Here is a 25,155-nt window from a genome sequence, read left to right on the forward strand (position 1 = left end):
CATGTGAATATGACTGAAAAATTTCATTTTTTCTGAAAATGTGGTGTCTATTTACTTGTGACTACTCAGTGTAGGTATCAAATATCTATGCAATTTCAACTTTTGATTACTGAACTATTGATATTTTAAAATTACACAAAAACAGAAAAAAAAAAGGATACTTGTGGAGAAGCTTGAAGAAACCAGTTCCTAGTGACATGGGTATGCCCAAGATTATGCACTCACTGACTCCAGTAATGGCATCCTTTTGACCAAAGTAGGCAGCATCAAACAGATGGTCAGCTGTTCTTTCAAACTTTAAAAACATTATAAGTAAATTGTTAAAAATGAATTATGCTTATTTAATTACAATGTATATCTAACCACAACACATTAAATATAGTACACATAATCTTCACTTTATGAAGGTTCAAGTGTTCCATATAAACTGTTTTAAGAACGATTACAAGTAGAAATGTTTTTTGTTTTACAGGGAAATGTAAACTGTGAAGTAGAAAAAATTCAGAAACAGAATATAAAAGCTGATTTATTCTCTTAGCTTATAAATATTATCACCACAAAATCTGTGAACAAATAACCTGACAACAATTTTTATCCTGGATTTTTTCCAATAAATAAATGTATATCTACAGACAGACGCATACACACACGGTTAGAAATCTTACCGAGGCCAGCATCAGTGCACTCTCTTTCATTTTGGCCAAACCAAATCGGGTAATACCTAATACTTCACCCTAGTAAGATAAAAAAATCTTAAATAAGAACTCATTTAAAAAGAAATAACAACTATCAATTTTCTATACTAACAAAAAGTCAGCTTAAGTAAAAAAACCTTCTGTTAAACACAATCACAAAAAGTTAATGTTAAAATTATCTGAATATATTTTGAGTATCAAGTAATTATTGGAAAAAAATTATGTCTGCTATCTCTACACAGTCACTGATAACTTCAGAAATATATAAAAGACAAAATCAGGTAATGAGTATACAGCAGGGTTGAATCTTATGAGAATTTCCAAAGTTGGAGGTGGATATTCCTCTCTTTGTGCACTAATGCTTTCAACAGATCAAAGTACTAAAGGCTTCAGACTGGATCGACTTCCTGAAGGCTTTAGATAATGAAGTTCATTAAATTTATGCATCAAGCTATTATGTAAACTTAAGGTTAAAATCCGAGTTATTATTTTACCAAAAAACAATAATTTTGTTTATCTTTTTAAAATTCTGACTGATAAAATGCTTGTTTTTTAAAAATATATACTTTTCTGTAGATACTAAAGTCAAACCATCAAAGTTTACACTACAAAAATGTTTTTAGTTAGGCTTAAAACGTCATAGGAGGTATCAGTATAACAAGGACAGATTCAGACCATCTTTTTAAAGATAACATTTACAAATCTATCTTGTATTAACATTATGCTTCCCATCATAATTTCTTTGAAAAGTCAAAATAAACTGTAGCAACACAGCACAGTTGTAGAAATAAAACAAACTATTATTGTTAAAATTTCAAAACAGTTATATCATCTAATATAAGATTTAACTAAACATACAAATATCAGCGTTTTAGAAGAATATAAAGTATCACCTTTCAGAACTTAGAAATCTAATATTAAAAAAAAAAGTTGTGTGTGTATGAAAAAGTGATGACATTTTAAAACAAAAGTCAAATTTATCATTTCTAAGAAAAGTTTTGAGTAAAATCACAATTATTCTATATAACTGGATATTTTTAATTGGCATGTAAAATTGATTTTTCATTTTAAAAACAGAAACTTCAGTTCATTACTGAAGTATTATTTTAAAAGCGGTGCTACTCAGTTGAGTAAATGCAACATATAAAACAAAAAAATAATTTAAGAGTGTAATTAACTGATAAAAAATAAAAATAATTTAATAAGTAAATCATAATATGATAAAAAAAGAGATGTTTACTAATTAGATGCCTCATATACCAACTCGATTTATCTTTCAATAGAGTAACTAAAAAAATTATCTCATAAAAATCCTTTTTTTTTACTACAAGGCATGTATTGTGAAAGTAGTCACAATTCATTTGTTGCTTTTTTTGGATACTCATGTAAAGCTACACAAGAGGTGTTTGTACTAGCATTCCCTAACTTTGAATTTATAGACTAGAAGGAAGGCAGCTAGTCAACAAAACCCACTGCCAACTACTGGGTTACACTTTTTTGACCAAATAGTCATAATTCATCACCACTTTTAGTAAGCTATATAAAAAGTCCATTATAATCCATGTTGCCAAATCTGTTCATACTCCACCTGACCACAATGTGTCTTGACAATAGTGTAGTTCCTAGGCAAAAGGCTCCATCTCAAGGTTGACATTTTCAAGTGAATTGCTTACTTACATATTCAAAATCATCTTAATAAGATACGCTTAGCCCTTATAATGCACTCACAGTCTTATTGCAGTGTGATTTTGTACCAAACAGAATGCAAATCATGGACCTTCAGATTCACATTCCGGGGTGCTAATTGCTAATATATGCATGGCTCAGTCCAACAGTAATTGAAACACAATCAGTGTGACAGTCACTTGGTATGAATGCCAACTTAAGCCTGCCAACAAAATTTTTCACACATATTAATTTTGCTTCAGTTTTTCTTTTACATCTTATATCTCAGCTATGATGTTTCATCATCATTCCTGATTAATTTGTGTTTGTTCAGCTTCATTGATTAGTATTAAAATTTGTGAAAATAATTAACTAATGGAATTTAGTGTTTCAGATAATTATTATTTTCAATTACTTCAACTATCCAAGTAATCAAAATATTGCCATTAGATTTGTTTTTAAGCACAGAGCTACACAGCTGGCTGTGTTCTGTCCACCAATTTTGAGTGTTATGAGTTATTTTGTTTTTATATCTCATGTGAGAATAATTAATCAGTTGCATTCAAGTAATTGCTTTGTTTTCTTTGGTAAGCACCTGTTATATATAGAGAGGAAAAATATATTACCACTTGATACAAATAGTTGAGAAACAGAACAAAATCCATCAGCAAAACATATCATGCTAAAATTAACTTTTATTTTTTAACAAAATCAGAAGAGGTTTAACCTTGAATGTCATAAGATCAGCCAACAGCATAAGATGTCGCCTATCAACACTGATACCATGATTTTCCATTGTGTACCGAATTTCTTTAATAATTGTGGCTCTGAAATTAAAAAAACATAATACACTTTAGCACATTAAATTCTGTGACAGGCAAAGAGTATTGGACAATTGATTGAGGCATAATGTAAATGATAATAATGATAGGACTTAAATACAGAGTATAGGACAACTGACAGGAGCATAATGCGTGTTAAGAGTAACTGACTTGGGAATAATGTAACTATGGCACAGAGTGTAGGAGTAATTGATGAGGATAATGCAATTAAGGCAGAATGATTGAATGGGGAATATGATACAGTGTTGGAGTGCCCGACTTGGACATATTATTAGAGTGACTTACTGGAGAATTGTGTAATGAACACAAGTCTTAAAGTCATTTCACTGTGGTATAATTAATACATACTTTTGGTGTGAATGATGGGGGTATAATGCAATTAATGCACAGTGTTATTAGAATGATTAATGGGACATAGTGATGAGTGCCTGCCTGGGGTATAATGTATTAAGTTAAGGCACAAAGTTTTGTTGTGAGTGACTAGGGCATAATTTAGTAATTAATATCCAAAGTTTTGGTGTTACCAACTGCAGCATAATGTACTTGTAGTAAGATGAAATAGGGTGACCTATTGTAGTATAATGTAATTAAGTCAGAAAATGCAGGAGTAACTGACTGAAATATAATGCAATTAAGGGACAGTACTGGAGTGATTACTGGGAATAATGTATTTAATGATGCACAGAATGTTGAAGGAATGACTGGGAGGATATTGTTGTTAAGAGACAGTGTTGGAGTGATTGTATGTAACCAAGGCAGAGAATGTTGGAGTACTGATTGGGGACATAATGTAGTTAAAAAACAGTTGTAGAGACTGACTGGGGCATAATATAATTAAAGCACAGAGAGCTGGAGTGACTATCTGAGGCACAATTATTTTGGTTATATTACAATAAAAATTTCCCTGTAGATACAGAAGCTACTAAACATATAATATAACAATAGACTGTACGAGCAGAATGCTAAAAATTGTAGTAAACAGCCTCATAATATAAATTATCTAGAAGAGCCCACTGACCAAAAGTAAATCACAGTTAAGAACAGACAGACTTTTTCTCATTGTTATGTTATTGTAAAATTAACTTACTTAGAAATGCTGTGTATAAAGTAAAAACACTAAAATAACTGTAAAACAATATATATATATATATATATATATATATATACAATTATTTATAGAGAGTTTTAATATCTAACTTGACAAATAAATCTATGAAGCTCAAAGTTGTAGAAAATTTATAATGTGTTTATTTCCAAAGATGAGACAAGCATTATTCCATTAAGAGTGGCACCAAAATTGTCAGAATCTAGTGAAATAGTAGCATTTAAGTTTAAGATGCAAATATTTCCTTTCTTACTTTAACAAGACTTGTACAACTAAACATTATTTAAATTAGTTGAAAGCACTCATAAATCTATATTTTCTTTAGGAATTTTTACTAGGTATCTTCAATGATGAAAGAAACAACTTTCAACACAAATGCAGAAATTTTTACATTTCACAAGATGGACTTTTCTATTACTGTATGTGAAATTTACAGAAAAAAATAACAACAAAATGATTAAGTCTAGATCAGTGGTTCTCAAACTTTTTGGTTTCTCATGTTTCTTTTGCTAAAATTGTTTTTAATATTTAGTGCACCACAGTGGGATCTATATATTATGCAGCCTATTCCTTTCTATAATCATGCAACCTTTCCACGGACCACATGAAAGGACCTTTTGAACCACAGATTAGGAAACACTGGTCTGGTAATCTACTGTAAAATGTTGGTCAGTGTGACTCACCTTAAAAGTGTGAAACAATGTGTACTATAACTCTGAATTTACTAGTGTATCTTTAGAAAATCTGACAAGCTTTTTTTTTATAAACATTTTAAGTCCGTTGTATACAAAAAGGGAAATATTTTAATGAAGTACTTATACTAAAGATTTGTCTGTGAATTTACAAAGCCTTTACTGAGTGAGAAATGATTTTCATGCTAAGAATAAAAAGTTTTTTTTAATAGTATAATTTTCATATTTCATTGGCATAACCTCTAACACATTCTAACTGAATATCAAAAGTTTTTGCAGTAATTTAATTTTAATTTTACCCAAACACTAAATGTAGAGAAATCATCAAAAATATGATATAAGTAATACATTTTTTTTTCAATCCATCACGTCACCAGGTCTATTTAATTACTTTCACACTTTCAATTGTTAACTTTTTCACATCTGTCTTCTTTCAATTTTAAGGTTTTATTGCCAATCTTTGTACCCACTACATGTGTGAAAATCAATAAATCACAGCAAGTTGTTCAAGGCAGGAATTTTACATAAAAGCTTATGATTCAACATGAGATGGTGTCAAATTTCATGTGTGCAGGTGATCACACAATATGCTAATGTAATTCAAGACATTCTATTTTAATCAGATAAACTGAGAAGTTTATAATTCTTAAGTTTTAGTTACTTTTGTTTTAAAACAAATACATAAAGAAATATACACATACATATAAAAACTTGTTGAGTGCAAGTTGAGGCCATTTTTGCATTTGGATGCTGTGGTTCAGTAATTCTACATTTTTTGCATTATGTTGGTTGTGAAAAAAAAATTCATCTAGCTTTTAAATATGTATTTACAACACAAAATATATAAAACAGTAGAATAGAATCCCAAACTACTGTAATTCATCTGGCTTTCTAACTACGTTATAAATAGTTTAAAAATCTGTAAGTACCTGGAGAAAAGAACTACAATCATTTCCACTAAATAATAGTTTACAAAGGAAATCTAAATGATTCTATTGGTTATAAAAATATCCATAAGCCTAGTAAAGACTATTAACAAAATTGTTTAATTACGCATTGAATGTACCTCTATAAAAAGTTGTGACACTTTTATACTGCTGTACAAAAAGTTAGTCCACCTAAAGCACAATACTTATTTGACAATTGAGTCACATGATTAGTTAAACAGGTGTCCTTTGCTATAGAGAGGCCCTTTTAATAAACTTTACATGTTAAAAAACAAAAACAAACTTGTAAAATATAAAAGGATCATTTTCTCTCTTACCGAGCAGCTTCGATCCCTAATGTTTTTTCGACTTCACAGATGTTATTGGATGAAGTAGCAGTCCCCTTCACACCTGATAAAATAACAAAACATATCTATCCCTATACATATATTTGGAATGTACTTTTAGACAGATATAATTGATTATGTTTTGCCTGAATACTGAATATTCAGTTGTGAAATAGTTGCTATATTTATTTGGGCAAAAAGTTTCATTAGTTTTACAGGGCATATAAGTAAATATAAACATGATTCTCGAAAAATGTAAACAAATTGCAGACTGAGTAGAATACAATAAAAATACTTTAACATAATATCAAATAATAATTCCATGTGGCTATTCATTTTGTTATTGGCTCTGTCTAGTGATAACACTTGCCAATAATATTTGTTTATGGAGAGAAAATTATTTTAAGAACAGCTTAGTCTTGTTTGGACATGTCCAATGCTATATTGAATCTCAACCTGTAATATGTTGTGCAACATAAGCAAGTTGTAACATGGCATCAGTTGTCTTAGAAATAGCTAGAGAAAAAAAGACATGTATAAACTTATCATTTGCATTAAGAACACATATCTTTAACACAAAAATACAAAATCCTATAATCCAAGCATTTTTAAAAGGTGAACCTTTCTTTGTCAGAGGTAAAACTGCCAAAAACTATCAACTTCACAGACACAATAATTTCAGAAGTTGTCCCAACTGAGGCCATTCTTTCTTGATATCTGTTGAAGGTAACTCAAGAAACCCTGGACTGGAAACAATGCAAACATTCTTGAGAGAAACACTTGAAGTTAGATTTGTTAGAATAAAATAAATCCATATTTCACCTTAACCACTTTGTTGGATCTTTGCATTTTTCAAAAAGTAAGAAAATCAAGCAGTAAAACAATTTGGTTGTAGATGACTCCTCACCATTAGCACCAACACCTGTTAAAGCTTTATGCAAGAGGCACATGATTCATTTGGAATCACTACAGTGAAGTATCCACAGCAACTTGTGGCATTAATGGTCAAAAAAGGCCAGAAAAAGAAACTGTTGTAACAAGTGAAATTAATTTCTATTTATCTTAAAGTGACAAACTAATCCATCACTGTTGTAGAAACTGAACAAAAGCACATTTCCAATACCAGAGCTTGCTGAATCCCAAGCACAAGGCCATCATGGTGCTTAAAAACATGAGCTGGCATCTGGGTATTCTTACTGAATATTTTTCATATATAAAGCAATATTTACAATATATTTTAACATCACAGTAAAGACTGGTACAACATTTGAATGTCCAATAAATATTGAAATATTATACAGGAAGTCCAAATTGTCATAAATCTCGAAAGATTTTGATGTTTAACCACCAGCAGATAAAAACACATATTGACAAGTAGGTTCCTGTTTGCCAAGATACAACTGAAACAGTTGGTATTGAAAGTTTCCATGGGTGGTTTGTTTAGAATGTTGTGCAATGCTTCACAAGAGCTATCTGTGCTAGCGATCCCAAATTTAGCAATGATAGACTAAAAAGAAGGTAGCTAGTAAACACAACCCACTGTCAACTATAGGGCTACTTTTTACTAATGAATAGTGGAATTGACTGCCACATTAAAACACCCCTATGAATGAAAATGTGAGCATGTTCAGTGTGACAGGGATTTAAACCCACAACCCTCAGATTGCGAGTTGAGTGCCCTAACCTCCAGGCCATGCCATTCCATTTCCATGGGTCTTAAATAATTTTACATATACACAGAAAAGATTGCAAGACTGGCTCACCTTCAAAGCATTGTAAACATTCATTAATATTCCACATAGAAGCAGTCTGTATACTATTTTTATGTCTAAAATGCACAATTTGTACAAAATTTTGCAATGGTAAGTAAGTTAAGCTACCATTCTAGCTACTAGAAATTATTTCTGGCTTCTAAACATCAGAGGTATGTGGCAATCTCTATCACATATTATCTCATCAGAATGATTTCTTTCAATCCAAGCTACAAATGTGTACTGTACTGCGAGTGCCTCTTTACAGAAGCCAACAGTAAAATTTACAAGATGTTGTTTCTGAAAAATTCCTGAGCAGCTATTGCTCTGACTTTGGAACCTCAAATTCTTTCATTTTAAATATTGAAAAATAATATTTAATTAAGATATCCCAAGCAGAAAGTGACATTTCAGTGTGCCTTCTGTAAATTTTAAGTAATAATTTCATTGTGATATTTGGATATAAGGGCAATTTTACATTAATGCAAAATACACATTTCTAATAAACAATTTTCTGAAAACTGATGATAGATGTGTATGAATAACAAAACAGTGCTTTATGTTAGAAAAAAAACTTAAAATAAAGAATAAATTCCTTTAAAAAAACAATTATTTAATAAAAGACTGGTTAAAGTAGACTTAGACTGATACAGGTATTCACATACCACACTGATTTCCATTCACTTTAAAAAGGTTTGACAGTAGGATATGCTTGGTAAAATATCAAATTAAACCATTTTATAACCACAAAATATATTATTGATACTGAGTTTCTTTCATAATTTTTGTAATATCTACTAAAAATCATACCTATTTGTGTTATTACCATTAAAAATTCATAAAGTTAAATAATTACCTGACCTTATGTGTGTTATTTATAACTTCTTAGTGCTTAGTCCTTTGGTTATATTGTTTCTTGTAAGTAATACAAAAATTGCAAGTATTCTGCTGCTGAATAGGCACTAATATTCAGCAAGGCTGAATATCTGGTAAAGCAACTAAATACTAAATAAATATTCGTTACAACCCTACTTACAGTCGCACTAATTTAATTACCAGAATGTAATCTCATCCAGCTATCATCTTACCCCCAAATATTTAAGACTCCAAGGTCAAAGTAGCAGGAAGTAATTAATTTGATGCAGAATTGGTGTTGTCAATAGTGAACATTTTTTAAAATAAATCATCAGAACATTCATCATTCATGTCCTACCATATGTTGCAATGACATCCCTTAATCCATCACCCTCCACTAGTAGTTTGTAGAGAACTGGAGAACTGGAATCATCCACATGAATAACAGCTCGAGACACAGAGGGCAGTCCCTGAAGTTAAAAGACATTTGATGGAAAAAAAATTTATTATAAGGACATTAATCTGCCTTTTACACAATTTTTGCTGGTTAAGTTTTGGTTCACACATTTTTATACTAATTCCAGAAAGTTGGAAACTAGTCATTTGAAAGATTAATTAGTGTTATACTATGTAAAATTAATTTTGATTCTGAGTTTAGGTATTTATAATACATAGTTTCTACTAATACTTTTATTTTTGAAAATCTTGAAATGTCTTGAAAAAAGTAATAGGCAACATGTCTGTCTTACTTTGATAACAATGCTTGGTAACTGTTCCTTCATTGTCTGGAGAACATAGTACAGAGAGCTACGACTACTATCGGAAGGTCGAACCGTCAATATGGAGTCACTGTGAACTTTAATATTTTGGGGCTTCACTCGCAGCTTTGATGTGCATATAGAATAACGAATTGTTTCAGCAGACACTTCAAGCTGCAAAGTTCAATATACTTCTGGATTACAAGAAATTATAATGTAATTGTATGACTTTAAGCCACAATCTTAAAATATTTTACTGGTCATAAAGTATAGGTTATATGTCCAACCCTTACTTTCTGTCTTCCACATACCGTAGTTTGACAGTTAACTTCTTAAAACACAGATCTGCAATTGTGTTACAGCCTTTTATATGAGAAACAATATGGTTATGAATTTTGGAAAAAGATTTTAAAACAACAAACTACAAATCCATTAAAAAACTAGAATACAGAGAGTTTAGTACAATATACTATAATGATTTTGAATATGGAAAACAGCAAGTTATGTGACAAACACAGCCAATATAAAGTCATGGTAAAATGCCATGTATCAACACTAAATTTTAACATTGTAAGGCATTTAGTAGATAGCCTTTGGGAGTGGTATGTTACAGCCCTTTCTGATTCAAAATATTAATTCAGTCAGATCATAAAGATTTGTTTAAATCAGAGATTTAAAATTTCCAAGGTGGAGATATCCCAAACAGTTAATTGCACTGGAAAAGAAATGAATATGAATGAACATAGAGTACTGGGACCACCTAGAAAGAGACTTTCAACAAGTCGTACCCATGCCTTGTGAGAATCCATGAACATAAAGATCTGTGGCAAAAGCCATCCACATGGCTCCAGACAATAGTATTCAACACATCAAGAAGGATCAGTGTCTGGAAAAATCACACAAGTCACGTGTACACAAGTTGCTTCCATGACACATCCATACCTGTTACATACCTGTCAAGTCACCAGATGCAGCACCTATGATTTCTTTGTAATTGGATGATTGAAAAAGCTGCTAGAAACAATCATCTTCAAACACTAGAGGTGCTATGGAAAGCCTGCATAAAGCAGTGTTGTGCTTTTGAAATAACAAACGTATGATAGAGCTTTATAATAGAAACTATGCCACACAGACATTATCAGAATGCATGGCTATCAGAGACAGAATGACTGGATGTGGTGATTCCCCAAGATAGTTTTAACCACTTACAGTCAATTGGCAGAGATAATGCCACTTCTGTCCTTTCATTAATAACTCATAAAAACTTCCATATTTGACAGATACTTAAAACATATGGGATGATGACTATGGAACCTTTTAAAATATAAAATTGACTTTTCTGGTCAATTTATGATTTATAACACAATAAAACTACAATCTAACAAAGTTATTTACTACACAATTATGCATGATCCACATAACCATTAACCTGAAAGCAACTTTTTGTACATACAATGTATACAACAGTAGTCCTATTGAAATCATGCACTAGGTCACTTTGTTAAAAGAAATGTTGCAATAAAAAAACTTCTAAAGCATTAAAACTGATATAAACATAAATATCTCACAATATTTTAAAAAATTAAAATTATCTATGTTCTCCTTTTACTAATTTATGTACGTGTGTTCAAAGCAGACCTCACAATATTCACTTTTGCCAAATGACAAAATAATATATTTGCATTCACAATGGCCTTGAAGAAAATTAATTCAGTAAAATAAACAAACACTAAAGGAAGCTCTTTAAATTAATTTATTTCCCTTCTATGGCATAAAAATAATAGAAAACCATTATTAACATTATTTTGATTGAGTTTCTTTCTATTTTTTTGTCATTGCACCAAAAGTATGGAAACTTTAGAAAAACATACTAAACTTTCATGGATTTTTTTAAAATTTGGTACACTGAAAGACCTTTTCAATCTACATTTAGGAGTCTCATTTTGTGTAAATATATGCCACATGTGTAAAGTTATACAAAAACAGCTCAAATTTGACAAAGATTTTTGGGCACGCTTACACAAAAAGTCACATGAGCTATAGGACTAACATTTTTCATACAACTTCACCTAAGAGTGAAAGTGGGGCATTTTTAATTTATTTTTTATTCGGATTAAAGACGGTTGATTTAGAGCAGCAAACCTATAAGGTGAAAGGATGTGCAGATACATAAGTATTGGTTAGGCCAAGCAAACTACATTAGCAGTTTCTAGCTCAAGTGTTCAAAAGAATCATATGGGTGGACAGTTATTAATGATTATTCACTGCCAACTTTTCAGTACAAATTTACTAAATGTTATGAAATTATCCTAATTAAAGAGCATTTAGCATCATGTGATATTGGCTTAAGCATTCAGCATAAATAATGATGCATGATACAGATGTATTGACTGCATGGGCATGATGACAAGAAACTGTTAATCTAAGTTCCATGGTGTTACTATAAAGGAAGCTATTCACAATGTTTTAGAAAGGAAAAACTACCAACATATATTTTAAAGAATCTGGTTGGTTCTGTGAGGTAAAGGTCTGTTCCAAATAATAGGGTTGCGATCCTAAGACTAATGTTAGTTACTATCGAGTGTCACTTACTTACTTGCTGTGGTTTGTTGGTGTGTATTGACAAAAAGTCATGATATCTAATCAAAAACACCTTACGTGTGAAAATAAGGTGCAGCCAAAAAAGGATTTAGTGTGTGACTTAAAAGAATGAACTCCAAATTGGTGGCCAAACTGGTAGCTACAATTATAGCATTGAATAGAATTTTAGAGCAAATATTCATTTGAACAAAAAATGTGGCCTGACTAACTAATGAATGAATATTTGCTGTAAAATTCTTATCAATGCTATTAAGTGTAGCTACCAATTTTGATTTCATTCCTTTAAGTCAACACTCAATCCTTTTTGGCTGCACCTTTTTTTTTTCACACCTAAGGTGTTTTTTGATTAGATATTACTTTACAATCTAGTGTACCTACATAAGGAAAAAAATGTAACCCTATAGTAACAGTGAGAGAGATAATAATGTCAGGTTTCTGATGATATGTTTACAACTTTGTTAGCTTCAGAAATTTGAAAATTGTAAAACAAAACATATAGGTAGTTGAATTTTAAAGTTCTTAACATCACCAACGTCAAAAATTCACTGTTTTCAAATTATTTGAGCTAAAAAAAGCTTCAAATTAATGTAAGGTTACCAGTTTTGCAGTTTAGTTACATCCACTGACAAATTATATCTGTGCAGACAGGAAACTTAATGATTTCCACTATCTCAATAATAATTACAATGGGGAGCAAAAATCAAAAATTAGGGCTAGTAGTTATGACTTTAAATACTTCTTGCAAAATAACTATTAATAAACTTAGATCAAAAGAAAATTTAAAAGCTCAACATTTACTACTTCATGACTACAATAAAGCAAACAGAAAACATTAAAGCAGCAAAACCAGTAATTTACAAAAGGATTGAGGCATTTATTATAATTATTGTATTATCAATTCTAACACAAAAGAGTACAAGTAACAGGCTCGATATCATTTAAAAACACATACATTGGTATAAATTAAAAATGTAACCCTAAGTTTTTACTATTAAAGCTAAATCCAAACCATATCTTTGAAAAATATTAATTTACAGTTCCTAAATAATTATTATGAAAGAATTTTAAAGAAAAAACAGAACTGATGAAACAAACCTTGAGAAGTTTGATTCTGTCAATATCTAACTTTACAAGGATGAAGCAATCATCAGGAAGAAACACTTCTTCAATATATTCAGATACCTGTTAAAAGCATTCAAACATAAACTATATCACAATACTCATTTCATGCAGAATAACCAGTTTCCATTTTATGCAAAAAATTTTCTGAGAGGTTTAAAAACCAGACAATCAAAATAAGATTAATAACTAGCTTTTATTATTATTGAAGAAGAAACTTTTATTAAAAAACGTACAGATAATATCAAAGCAAACAATGAATAACATTTACCAAAATTAAACTGCAATATTTAACCTGTACAGCACCATATGCACATGTGGTCTAAAACCCTAAGCGGCCAAGTAAGAGACCCCTATGATTGAGGTATAGCCATATTTAATTTTTAATTACTGACCAAAGGGAAAGCAACCAGCCAGCAAAATTTGGCACGAAAGAAAATTTGTTCAGTTCTTGAACCCTAACACCCTGAATCCAATATGCTAACCATTATTACTCCCAGCCCAATTAATCATATATAAAAACTGTATTATATTTCAATCCACAGCAAAGTAGTTTAATAGATTATAGCCACAAAACAAAGTATAAAAGATAATTTAACAAGGGCATCTTTTTATATATAGGCAAGTTAATAATTATTTGTTGAGAATAAGTAGACAACTAGAATATTTTATGGAATAAACCACATTGAAATTAACTGAAGCTTAACAGTGAAAACCAAAAGTGTTACCATGTGTGTGAATATGCATTTTCCAAATCAGCAATATAAGTACATGCAATCATTCTGACTTCATGATAAAACCTCCTAAATCTAAACTGTACCTCTCCTAGTAGAGTTTTCTCAACACGACCTTTGACTCTGCGGGCAAATTCTGGATCAACAGCACAAATAAGAGAAGCAGTAATGACTGGAGTACTAATTAACTTGTTAGCATTGATGATTTCTTTTATTCGTGGTACTCCCTGAGTTATATCTGTTTAGAATTAAAGTGCATATAACATCAACATCACTTAAACTAAAAACTGATCCACCAGTAAATCAGAGGTGCATATTATTACTGATTATCCATAAATGAATACTTATAGCTCATATTACTCAGTTGTTATCCGTACATGAATACTTGTACATCATATTACTCAGTTACTAGCCATACATAAATACATGTACATCTTATTCAGCCCACACATGAAAATGTACATCTTGTTATTCAGTTTACAAATGAATACCTGTAAGTCTTCTTACTCAGTCCTCCACATATGAATATTATACATCTTATTACCCAGTCCACATATGAATATTATACATCTTATTACCCAGTCCACATATGAATATTATACATCTTATTACCCAGTCCACACATGAATATTCATGCATCTTCTTACTCAGTTACTATCCACATCAGTACTTATATATCGATACGCAGTTACTATTCACACACACACACACACACGATTACTTCATCTTATTACACTGTTACTATCTAACTATGAATACTTGTACATCTTAACCAAAAATCTTTCTCATGTCCAAGAATATTTATTTTCTTAAGGTTAATTACATTCATTTATTAACAGCTAATACTGAATACTTGATTTCTACAATTCACCACAGATTACTTGTCCTATTTTTGTTTCTCCAGATGTAATTATTCAAAATTCTGTATTTTAAATGGATATGACTTTTGTATATTTTTTATAATTATTTCTAGAAACAACATGAAATTAGCTTTTGATTTTTATTGCAAAACCATTTTGATTCCCACAGTATATTAGCTACATATATTAAAACTTATACATGATACTACTGCCAAAATTAAGATATATCACTATTTTTTTCTTCAGTCAAATAAATAAACTATAAATTTCAACCACACTACATGGAACTACAAAAGATTAAAAAATGTGTATCAAGTTTCAAAGTTTCACAAATTGTGTTTAACCAAATCAGTAGTTTGGCCGTTGAAATTCTATGATCAGTAGGATTATAAACTATTTTGGGTTATTTTTTCTATATCATACTAATTACAAATCTGAAGCTGTCTTACAAATAAAGGATACTCATGGAAGCTACCCCAGCAAAGTGGAAGGTCTTCAAGGTCATCTGAGTTGCTGGTTCCCCAATACTCTGTGCACAAACAGCCCCAACAGCAGTGCCTATAGAAATGTTTATTAATAATGGAAATTATTAATATAAAACATTCAATTTACAGATCTGTCTTTAGTTATATAAGTCCAGATGACAAATAATTAAGTCTTTTTGTCAAAAGTTAGAATAAGGTGTACCAAATCTTTGATTCTATGCTGAAAGTAATCAAACTGTTAACAACAGATTCTTAAAACAACAAAACAAAGTATTTAGTAGAACTTTCATAAGTTAAACAGAACATACAGTTCAACAAAACTACAGAAGAAAAGGTATATAGAATATAAAAACAACAACAACAAAAAACCATGAGCACTTGTCACTAGCCTCATAACCAAACATGATACCATGATCATGTCACTAGCTTAGCCAAACATAACACCATGATCACTTGCCACTAGCCTCATAACCAAATATGACAGATACCATGATCATGTCACTAGCCTAGCCAAATATAACACCATGATCACTTGCCACTCGCCTCATAAACCAAATATGAATACCATGATCATGTCACTAGCCTCATAACCAAACATGATACCATGATCATGTCACTAGCTTAGCCAAACATAACACCATGATCACTTGCCACTAGCCTCATAACCAAATATGTTTGATACCATGATCATGTCACTAGCCTAGCCAAAGATAACACCATGACCACTTGCCACTAGCCTCACAACCAAACATGATACCATGATCATGTCACTAGCCTAGTCAAACATAACACCATGACCACTTGTCACAAGACATTGATAATAATTACAGTTCACTTACTTAATCTAGTTCATACTATAACAGTTGTTCATGAATATTGATTATATAAATAATGACAAGACCACTACTATGTCATTCTTTCCCAGCCAGTCCAATGAGCCCTGGTATTGGGCAACAGTTTGTCATGAGGGTTTTCTGCATTATTCTTGATCCACTGAACAATTGGTTTCACTTATATTTTTTATTTATTTATTCATCATTATTTTTAGGAAATTACCATTGAATTGTGTCAACAGGCATCTGCTAGTACCATATAATGTTCTCTTGTCACTTCTACCTTCAACTGTCACAAGTACTGTAATGTTCACTTAACACAGCTGTTTTCAACTGCCACAAGTAAAGTAGTTAGCAGCTACAATATAATGTTCACTTGTCACTGTTATCTCCAAATGCCACAAGTAAAATAGTAAGCAGATACAAGATAATGTTCACTTGTAACTGCTACCTTCAACTGCTTCAAGTACTGTAGTAAACAGATACAATACAATAGTAAACAGACATACCATATAATGTTCACTTGTCACTGCTACCTTCAACTGCTTCAAGTACTGTAGTAAACAGATACAATACAATAGTAAACAGACATACCATATAATGTTCACTTGTCACTGATACCTTCAACTGCTTCAAGTACTGTACTAAACAGATACAATACAATAGTAAACACACACACAATATAATGGTCACTTGTCACTGCTACCTTCAACTGCTTCAAGTACTGTAGTAAGCAGATACAATATAATGCTCATTTGTCACTGCTATCTCTATTTGCCACTAATATAAACACCACACACAATATCATGATCAACTGTCACTCTTACCTTTATCTATTACAAATCTTGAGACAACACACACACAAAATAAATATATCATTTGTCACCAGTACTTTCATTTACCTTAAAGTATTCTAGCAATCACACACAGTATCATGACCACTTGTTCGTAGTACGTTTAATTTATACAAATCTAACAATTTGTCCTAGTCTAGTAACCATGGAAGACAGGATGTTCACTTGTCACTATTATAGTGACCACATATATATATGTATATATAAAAGACCTTTCAAGTTGTGTCATTACAAAATAACATACCAACAACAATGGAAAATGTTCTTATTTGAAGATGTCCTTTCACACCAACCCTAGAGAACAGTAAAAATGTAAATTCCCCCATTATTTTTAATGGCAGATGAACAATTTTCCTCTGAAACTCCTTTAAAGTGGTAGCCTCTACTATTGCTTACAGCAAACTTATTCCATAAGTTAATTGCCTGTTAGAAACCTAAACCTGCCATAACTGGAACCTAGCTTGTATTTTCTAAATTTTGTGTCCTCTCATCCTGCTCTCTTCAGAATACAACATCCTATCAATCCATGGATAATTGTAAAATTTATTAAGATCATCTTTGAACCCTCTTTTCTCAAGAGATGTTAATATATTCCAATAAAATAATCTTTCTATCCCTGCAATCACCCTAGGAACTCTCCTGTTAAGTCTTTCTAATACTATTTTGAAGTAAGTATCCTTTTTTAGATAAGGAAACCAAAAACTGTACACAGTACTTCAAATAAGGCCCACTAAGTGATTTGTAATTAATATGTCTAATAAACACATCCTAAAATTCTGTTAGCTTTACTATTAGCAGAGAGTACAGCCTCAATGGGCTGATCCACTTATCTATCACTATGCCAATATATTTTCCTTAATTTGTGTTATAGTGTTGCCATCTATATTAAAAGTGTATTAATGAAATGACTTGTTATTCTGTTATCATGTCAGACTCAGAGTTTGGGTTGGATTTGAGAGAATCTTTTATAATAATTATTGCAATGACTTGTTTTTCTAGTATCATATTTGTATCAGAGGTAGTGTTTTTAGAAGTATAAAATTTAAAGTTTCAGTGTTATAACACAGTTGTCACTATATTTCTAATGAAAGAAATAATTTTTTTCACACAGTAATTTTTTTTAGCTATGAGTAGCCAACCTAATAAATTCAGCAGATCAATATGTCACCAAATTTTAAATAATTACACAAGTTTTACTTAGCTTTTTCTGGAAAACTATTTGATTGGGATAAGGTTACAGATAATATGAACTACACATAAACACTCTACGTTAACTATAAACATTACTGCTTAGATAAAAGTTTACCTGGTTCAAGCACAGCCCTCATGTATTTGCCTTTACAAGTATTGAAGAACTCCTGCAGCTGGGTGACAGTCAGTCTCTCTAGTTGCTTCAGTACTACAATAAAATAATAAAAACTTGTAGAAAATATTAAAAAGATGCAATTTTCATACAACATGTCAGTCTTTACACAACACTTATGTGGCAAATTTCAAGTTCAGCTACAACTTACTTGACCTTGCTACTATTTTTATCCCACACAATGTATTACACAATATTCTCCATATACAGTGGTAAGTGATTTTAAAAGTAAGATATGCCTAAAATGTAAGCATACTAACAAAGGTAAAGTTAACCTTCTCCAGATGGGTCACAGGTCAAAGGAAAAGTCATCGCATTTGTTAACTTGCATTCAAAATTTTATTGAACTACTATTTCATGAATTTATGTCAATAAGTTTGGTATCAAACTAGATTATAATTCAAATTTTAGTATTATACATTATTTATTTTCTTAATTAAAAAGTAAATGTAAAAAAAACACAGTTAAACATAGAATTTTTGTGTGTCACATTGTATATTGAACACAGCACTGGTTCAAATTAGATGTCAAAATACCAAGTCTATAGCTTCATACAAATTACGAACTCAGATTACCGATATTGACAACCTATAACATAAAATAAGAACCTCATATCTTTTATACTTGCTGAGATATCAGTCACGTACTGAATCATGCACAGTGGTCCTGCTCAGTTCTTTCTATTTTTGGAAACACTCCCTTACACACTTACTTCAATATATGACATGTGAATAACCAATCGATTGCTCAGATTGTCCCCCTAGTGGCTTTCTCAGCTACTTTCAAGTGTTAGGAAACCATCTCTTTTTTTTGAACCGAGATTTCAAGGAGGTAGGTTGTGTCTTTAGTCTACTCAAAATTTCATATTTTTTTAGACCCAAATACAGCTTAGTTACTAAGCTTAGTAAATTATAGTAGAACTGTATGGTATTGATATAGTAATTTATGAATTTTGGTTATTCAACTGCATATATAAAACCTAAAAAAATTTTCTTGTTTCCACGTACAAAATTTTAAAAGGCTTAGAAACCTATGTCAAGCAGCAACCGAGTACAAAGGTTGTAATTAGAAGAGATAATCATTTACTTTACTTCTTTATTTACTGTTCTGTTTTAAGAAAAATAAGTTTAAGAACTTATTTCTAAATAGTAATAATCTATATTCATCTATAATGTATAATAATGGAAATGTGACTGTATTTTACAAAATACTAGTGCCAAGATAGGTCACTTTGTAAAGACTAAAGGTCAGAAAGATTATGTTAACATCTGCATTTTAAAGTAGAATTCAAACAGATATTTATCTATACCACAACTTTCTAATTATTCATTATTATTCTGGCTATATGCCAAGATATAAACTTCTATTAATTTTCACTGAGCTCTCAACTTTCCTCTCCATATCCAATGATCATCATTTCAATGACCTGTAACTTCTCAGTCACATTCAAAGCTGAAGTGATTAGAAGTGTTTTACACCCTCTATCAACATAATTTATCTCTACCATAACTGTCTAACTAGAATCCTCATTTCTGATTGGAAGTGGGACCTGAAAAAGTGAGGATAGACACCTATCACTCCTGGGAAAGGAAAACAGCTAATACTGCATATAACAGACCGTGAAGAGAAATTGGTATCATGGCAACCAAAGTATCATCTTGGCCAGAAGCAAAATTCCACGTTGCTGACTTATTAAGATTAGACCAAGCATTGGGAGTAGACTTGATTGTTATAGAAACTCCTAAGCCAATAGACCCAGGACAACATACTGGACAATCGAAGATTAAAGATGAAAATCCTTGAAAACAAAGGGCATTCCTTGATGTGTTATTTAGTATTTTTATTCTGAATGGCACTTTATGCAACATATGGGTAAAACAGGTAGGTAACAGACCTCTAGGATTCAGATACAGCCACATTAACTTTGAGCTACTGACCAGAGGAAATGCAGCACATGTAATAACAAGGACTTCGAATTGAATAATGAAGATGACTGTCACTCTTATGCACTGAAAGTTGAAAATTAGGAATGTGTTCAGTGGTTCCTGGGTGTGAACTGTGGACTTTTGATCCACAGTGCATCATACTAATCACAAGTCATGCCCGATCAATCTTTGGTGTGTTAGATAAGGATGATATGTGATAAGTCTACAAACTATCAGCATGGGGATATGTTCAGATAGCACACTACATAGAAGGTGTAGCATAATCAACTGAGTGTAATCACTTCAGACGATCTATGGAATCAGTCAGTTAGCAACAACCTACAGTATGCTCAAGTGGGTATACCATGAAATCTTGATCAAATTTGGTACACAAAGCAAGAGATACCGATCATACATGTTACTAGGAGGCTATTGCTGCTACAAAGAGGGATCAGGTGAACTAGAAAAAGACACTGAATCTCACATTCTGTATTGTCATGAATGGGCTCCAAGGAAAGAAGGAATGTTATTTAGATGTGCATTTTTAAAGGCTTAAAAACAGAATAATTCGGGTGTGAAAATATCCAGAACAGGCTCACCTTGAAGATACCAGTTTTTGTGGAATTGGGAAGTTATCAGAGAGGTGATTATAAATGTAACTTAAGTATAAAGTAGTTTAATGTCAACCAGTATGCTAAATACTATTGTGAGCAATTCTTGGAGGAAGAATTAGTTACTGAGGAAAACAAGAAAAAAAAAAGTATCTGGATGACCACTTTAGAGGCAGAAGAAAATTTTTCAGATGGTACAAGAACACTTTTGTAAACTTCAATGATCATCACTTGAAGAAATTTTCTTACAGAAATTAGTTAGCTGCTGTCAAAGAATCATTGCTAGGTTCAGTAAGAAACTCATCAGTAAGTTTGGTATTGGAGGTGTTAGAGAAGGTAGGATTAAAATGTAAGGAAATCAATATTACCTCTATCAGAAGAGAAATTTCAGGCATATATATATATATATAAGAAACCAAATAAGTGGATGAGTTTTGGTTTCAGTAGACCACTGAATGGTAGACAGAAACATCAGGTATGACCACACAAATACAAGTGAAGTCAGATGCACAGAGAACAAAGATGTACAGGTTGTAGCTACTTGCTGCTTATTAATGACTGTCATTATGCAAGAACAATTCAAGGATAGAAAGACTACTGTTCACAACAAGCTAGATGTAAATGCAGAAAACCAGACCTACAAGCATGGAATGCAACAGAGAAGGAACATTAATGGCAAGAAAAAAAATAGTCATGCTGAACACTGGAGTCAACATTGGTAGTATATGTGGCAGAAGTTGAACTAACTAGGATTATTCACCCTCAAAAAAAGAACATAAGGCACATCACATGAATGAAAATTTGCAGATAATACAAGTACTTACAATTAAACAATACTGAGATTTCAGCTGACATAAAATAAGTGTTTTAGTGTTATTCAATTAATACCATCATTATATATGTTAAACAACTATCTTGAGACTTCTATTGACACATACAAGACATTTTACTTTACTCCTCATTGTTAATAAACATTTTAACCCTTAGAAAATTTATTAAATAGTATCTGATTTCAACTTAAAGAATTGATATAATTTAATTTAGCTTTTCTATTGTTTTTTAATTTGCAAACCTTCAACAAATATATGTTGATACTTTATTTTGCCAACTGCTGTACGCATCACTTCCAACTATAAATCATAGAAAACACCACAGAAACAGACAATGATTTATCAGTGACAACCACAATAGGTCAGTCTAAGTAACAATATTCTTGGTTGAAATCAATTTATATTTAATAAATATACTTTCTTTTCAATAAATTATCAGTTCTTATACTTATGTGCATAATTTGAATGTGGTTAACTTAACAATAATATTCAATAAGTAAAGATTTGAGCCACCACAATATTTTGCTTGTAACCCACCATATTTTCTAAACCTAACAAGTTTAGCTGATGTCTTTTCATACAAGAAAACTTCCATAGCTTTCCAACAAATATATTTAACAAAACTATTTTTGGGAACAAAAAAAAAAGAACTTCTACTGCAACTATAAACAAAAATCCAAATATGTAGTTTGTAAGTCTTCTGAACTTCTCACTACATTCTCTTAATTCACCTGTGTACAAGCTGAGCATTGTCACTTTTCCATAAAATCATAAATCACAGAACTTTATAATCTATAACATAGTTCATAATCTGTCTACCCAACAGTATTTAAGCTTTACTTGTAGCTACTTTGAAAGCTGAATTTCAATCACCCACTGTGAAGTCATAAAAGGGTAAAGCCAAAAGACTATACTAATAAAACTCATAGAAAGAGAAGAAAAATCATGTAAGTTTTAAAATTTAAAATGTAATTCTTGCCAATTGTCATAATTTAAAATATAATTTTCACCAATTGTCAAAATAAAAGGCTTTTACTTATACTTCTTAATAGTATAAATATATATATATATTGTGTTGTTGTTGGGGCTTAGGATTCTTCTACAGTGGGTGTCTGTGACTTGTTGGTGATAAATTCAATGATAAATGAACAGCATGCACTTCACTTGTTTTCACAATAATATATATATATATATATATATTCTGATACAACAAATTCTTCACACTATAGATATTATAGGCATATCATAAACACTATATATGTAGTTCTCTCCTTCTTATCAAAAGTCCACTTAAGCCTATTCAATTACTTTAGAATTTCAGTTGATAAGCCAAACTATCTTCTCTATTTCTATTGCACTAGTATTCTGTGTGTGATTCACTTATAATTGTGGCACAAGTTACCGTAATTGTTTGGTCTTCTTTCTTAAAAATATCTTCTGTTCTTTTTGTCAAAGTGCACTCAGGCTGATTCAGTTACTTTAGAACCAAACTTTGATGGAATAAATTCTTATTATTATCTCCTTTTCTATTGTTAGTCTTACTCTAACGTATTAAATGTTAGGACTACATTAATCGTTACACCTATCACTTTTACGGTAGTTAACTTCACACCAAACATTTCCTTGCCCATAACTTTACTCTCTTCTGCTGTTGTCTGTCTGCTGTTTCTGCTCATCTCACACTATTTATATGTCTGTTACCTAATTGTCTGCCCACCTTCTATATTCTCAATGTCAATGTATTGTACGCAACATTCAACATCAATGATTTATAAACACAATGTCCTACAATCATCTGCTTTTAACTCATATTATAACAAAAACTAAGCAATAATAAATATTCACTCACAAAAATAAATTAATCAATAGTATCTAAACTAAACAGTCTTATATATATCATGACACAATTAAAATTATTAATTTTACTTGTATTTTAAAATTTGATATGCATATTTACTGGCCCAGAAACAGTTGATCCACTACAATGATATTACAAAGTGACAATTTTCATGTTTCATTGGAATAAAAAATGGAATAACTGCATTAACCCAACAATTATTTTTCAACTGTATTTAGCTGCAGCATAGTGGCTCATAGAATGGTTCTGAGTTTTTCAAGTACAAACTTTTAGCTCCATTATCTCGTGACCAATTTGAGATCTAATTACAATTTTGGACTCAGAAGGTCAAACCCTTTTGACTGATGTATTTGAACATGCCCATGGTTTCATAGATTAACTTACTCTAATCCTGCCTAAAATAATTTCAATTTGAGGGTAGGTTGGGTATATGCATGCCTCATGTTTGTTATTGCTGATGCATAAAAATATAGCAAATAAAAGGGAAAAAAATGGTCTCATAGATTAACTTACTCTAATCCTGCCTAAAAGTATTTCAAGTACCACAGCTATTGAGGATTCTCACTTGTTATAAAGTCAAAATTTTTATTTAATTACTCAAACTTAAAAAATTCAGAGCAAAATAAAAGTCTTACCAGGAGGAGATCGTTTCTTGTTACTAACTTTGTATTTTTTATGAACTTTTCCAACAGTAGCTGCATATGTATGTATGAATTCTCTGTAAAAAAAATGTTTAAATCTAGTCTCTGATTTTGCTGCAATATATAACAAGAACACAAAAACCAAGATATCAAACTAGAAAAACTTAATTAGCATCAACCTTTTACAAAACCATTCAGTAACTGTACATGACTGATCCTATTATATGTATATGCTTTTAAGTATAATATTTAAAAAATTATTTTTCATACATTTTATATTTCCATCTAAAAATGTAAATTAGTTTAAATTTTTAGGCAAGACATACAGATTCTTGATTCAAGATTTGTATGTGTGTGTGTGTGTTGCAGCAGTAAATAAATGTATTTATTTTTTAGCAATCAGGAATTTACTTCTTCTTAGTATTCTTATTTAAAATGAACTGCAGTATTTTTAAAGATTCTTAACGATTTTTTCTAAATAATCTTACTGAAAGTGAATTAAAAACCATTATATTTCAAGATAAACACTACTTGTTTTAAAGACATATTTGTATCTATAATTAAATACGGAATACATTTGAACTTTTACGTAATCTTTATGCACATATACAATATCTTAAAACCAGAAAAAGAAAAGACTTATTGTTTACTTAAGTTCTTTCCTGAAAGTTTCTCCACACCGCTTATAGCTTTCACTGTCTACAATTTCTGTAGTCAGTTGGAGAATCATTTTCTCATTCAACGGATCTTCATTTGAACATGGAAACACTGCCTACAGAACATCTAATATTAGGTTTCTTCCAGA

At 31.0% G+C, this 25,155-nt stretch overlaps 1 protein-coding gene across 1 annotated transcript in view; it reads right to left on the reverse strand.

The window, feature by feature from the left end:
* LOC106459320 (DNA-directed RNA polymerase III subunit RPC1-like) overlaps positions 1 to 25,155 on the reverse strand; it is a 67,556-nt gene that overhangs the window by 1,401 nt on the left and 41,000 nt on the right. Inside the window, exons 28-39 of the mRNA XM_013918930.2 lie at positions 25,001 to 25,122; positions 24,345 to 24,427; positions 18,429 to 18,521; positions 15,413 to 15,508; positions 14,177 to 14,328; positions 13,333 to 13,419; positions 9,628 to 9,810; positions 9,237 to 9,348; positions 6,264 to 6,336; positions 3,088 to 3,187; positions 666 to 734; positions 162 to 295 (exon numbers count right to left, since the gene is read on the reverse strand). Of these exons, the coding sequence (XP_013774384.1) occupies positions 162 to 295; positions 666 to 734; positions 3,088 to 3,187; positions 6,264 to 6,336; positions 9,237 to 9,348; positions 9,628 to 9,810; positions 13,333 to 13,419; positions 14,177 to 14,328; positions 15,413 to 15,508; positions 18,429 to 18,521; positions 24,345 to 24,427; positions 25,001 to 25,122 (1,304 nt within the window). The remainder of the gene's footprint in view (positions 1 to 161; positions 296 to 665; positions 735 to 3,087; positions 3,188 to 6,263; positions 6,337 to 9,236; positions 9,349 to 9,627; positions 9,811 to 13,332; positions 13,420 to 14,176; positions 14,329 to 15,412; positions 15,509 to 18,428; positions 18,522 to 24,344; positions 24,428 to 25,000; positions 25,123 to 25,155) is intronic.

This window comes from Limulus polyphemus, unplaced genomic scaffold (genome assembly GCF_000517525.1).
Source record: "Limulus polyphemus unplaced genomic scaffold, Limulus_polyphemus-2.1.2 Scaffold592, whole genome shotgun sequence".
NCBI lineage: Eukaryota > Metazoa > Arthropoda > Merostomata > Xiphosura > Limulidae > Limulus > Limulus polyphemus.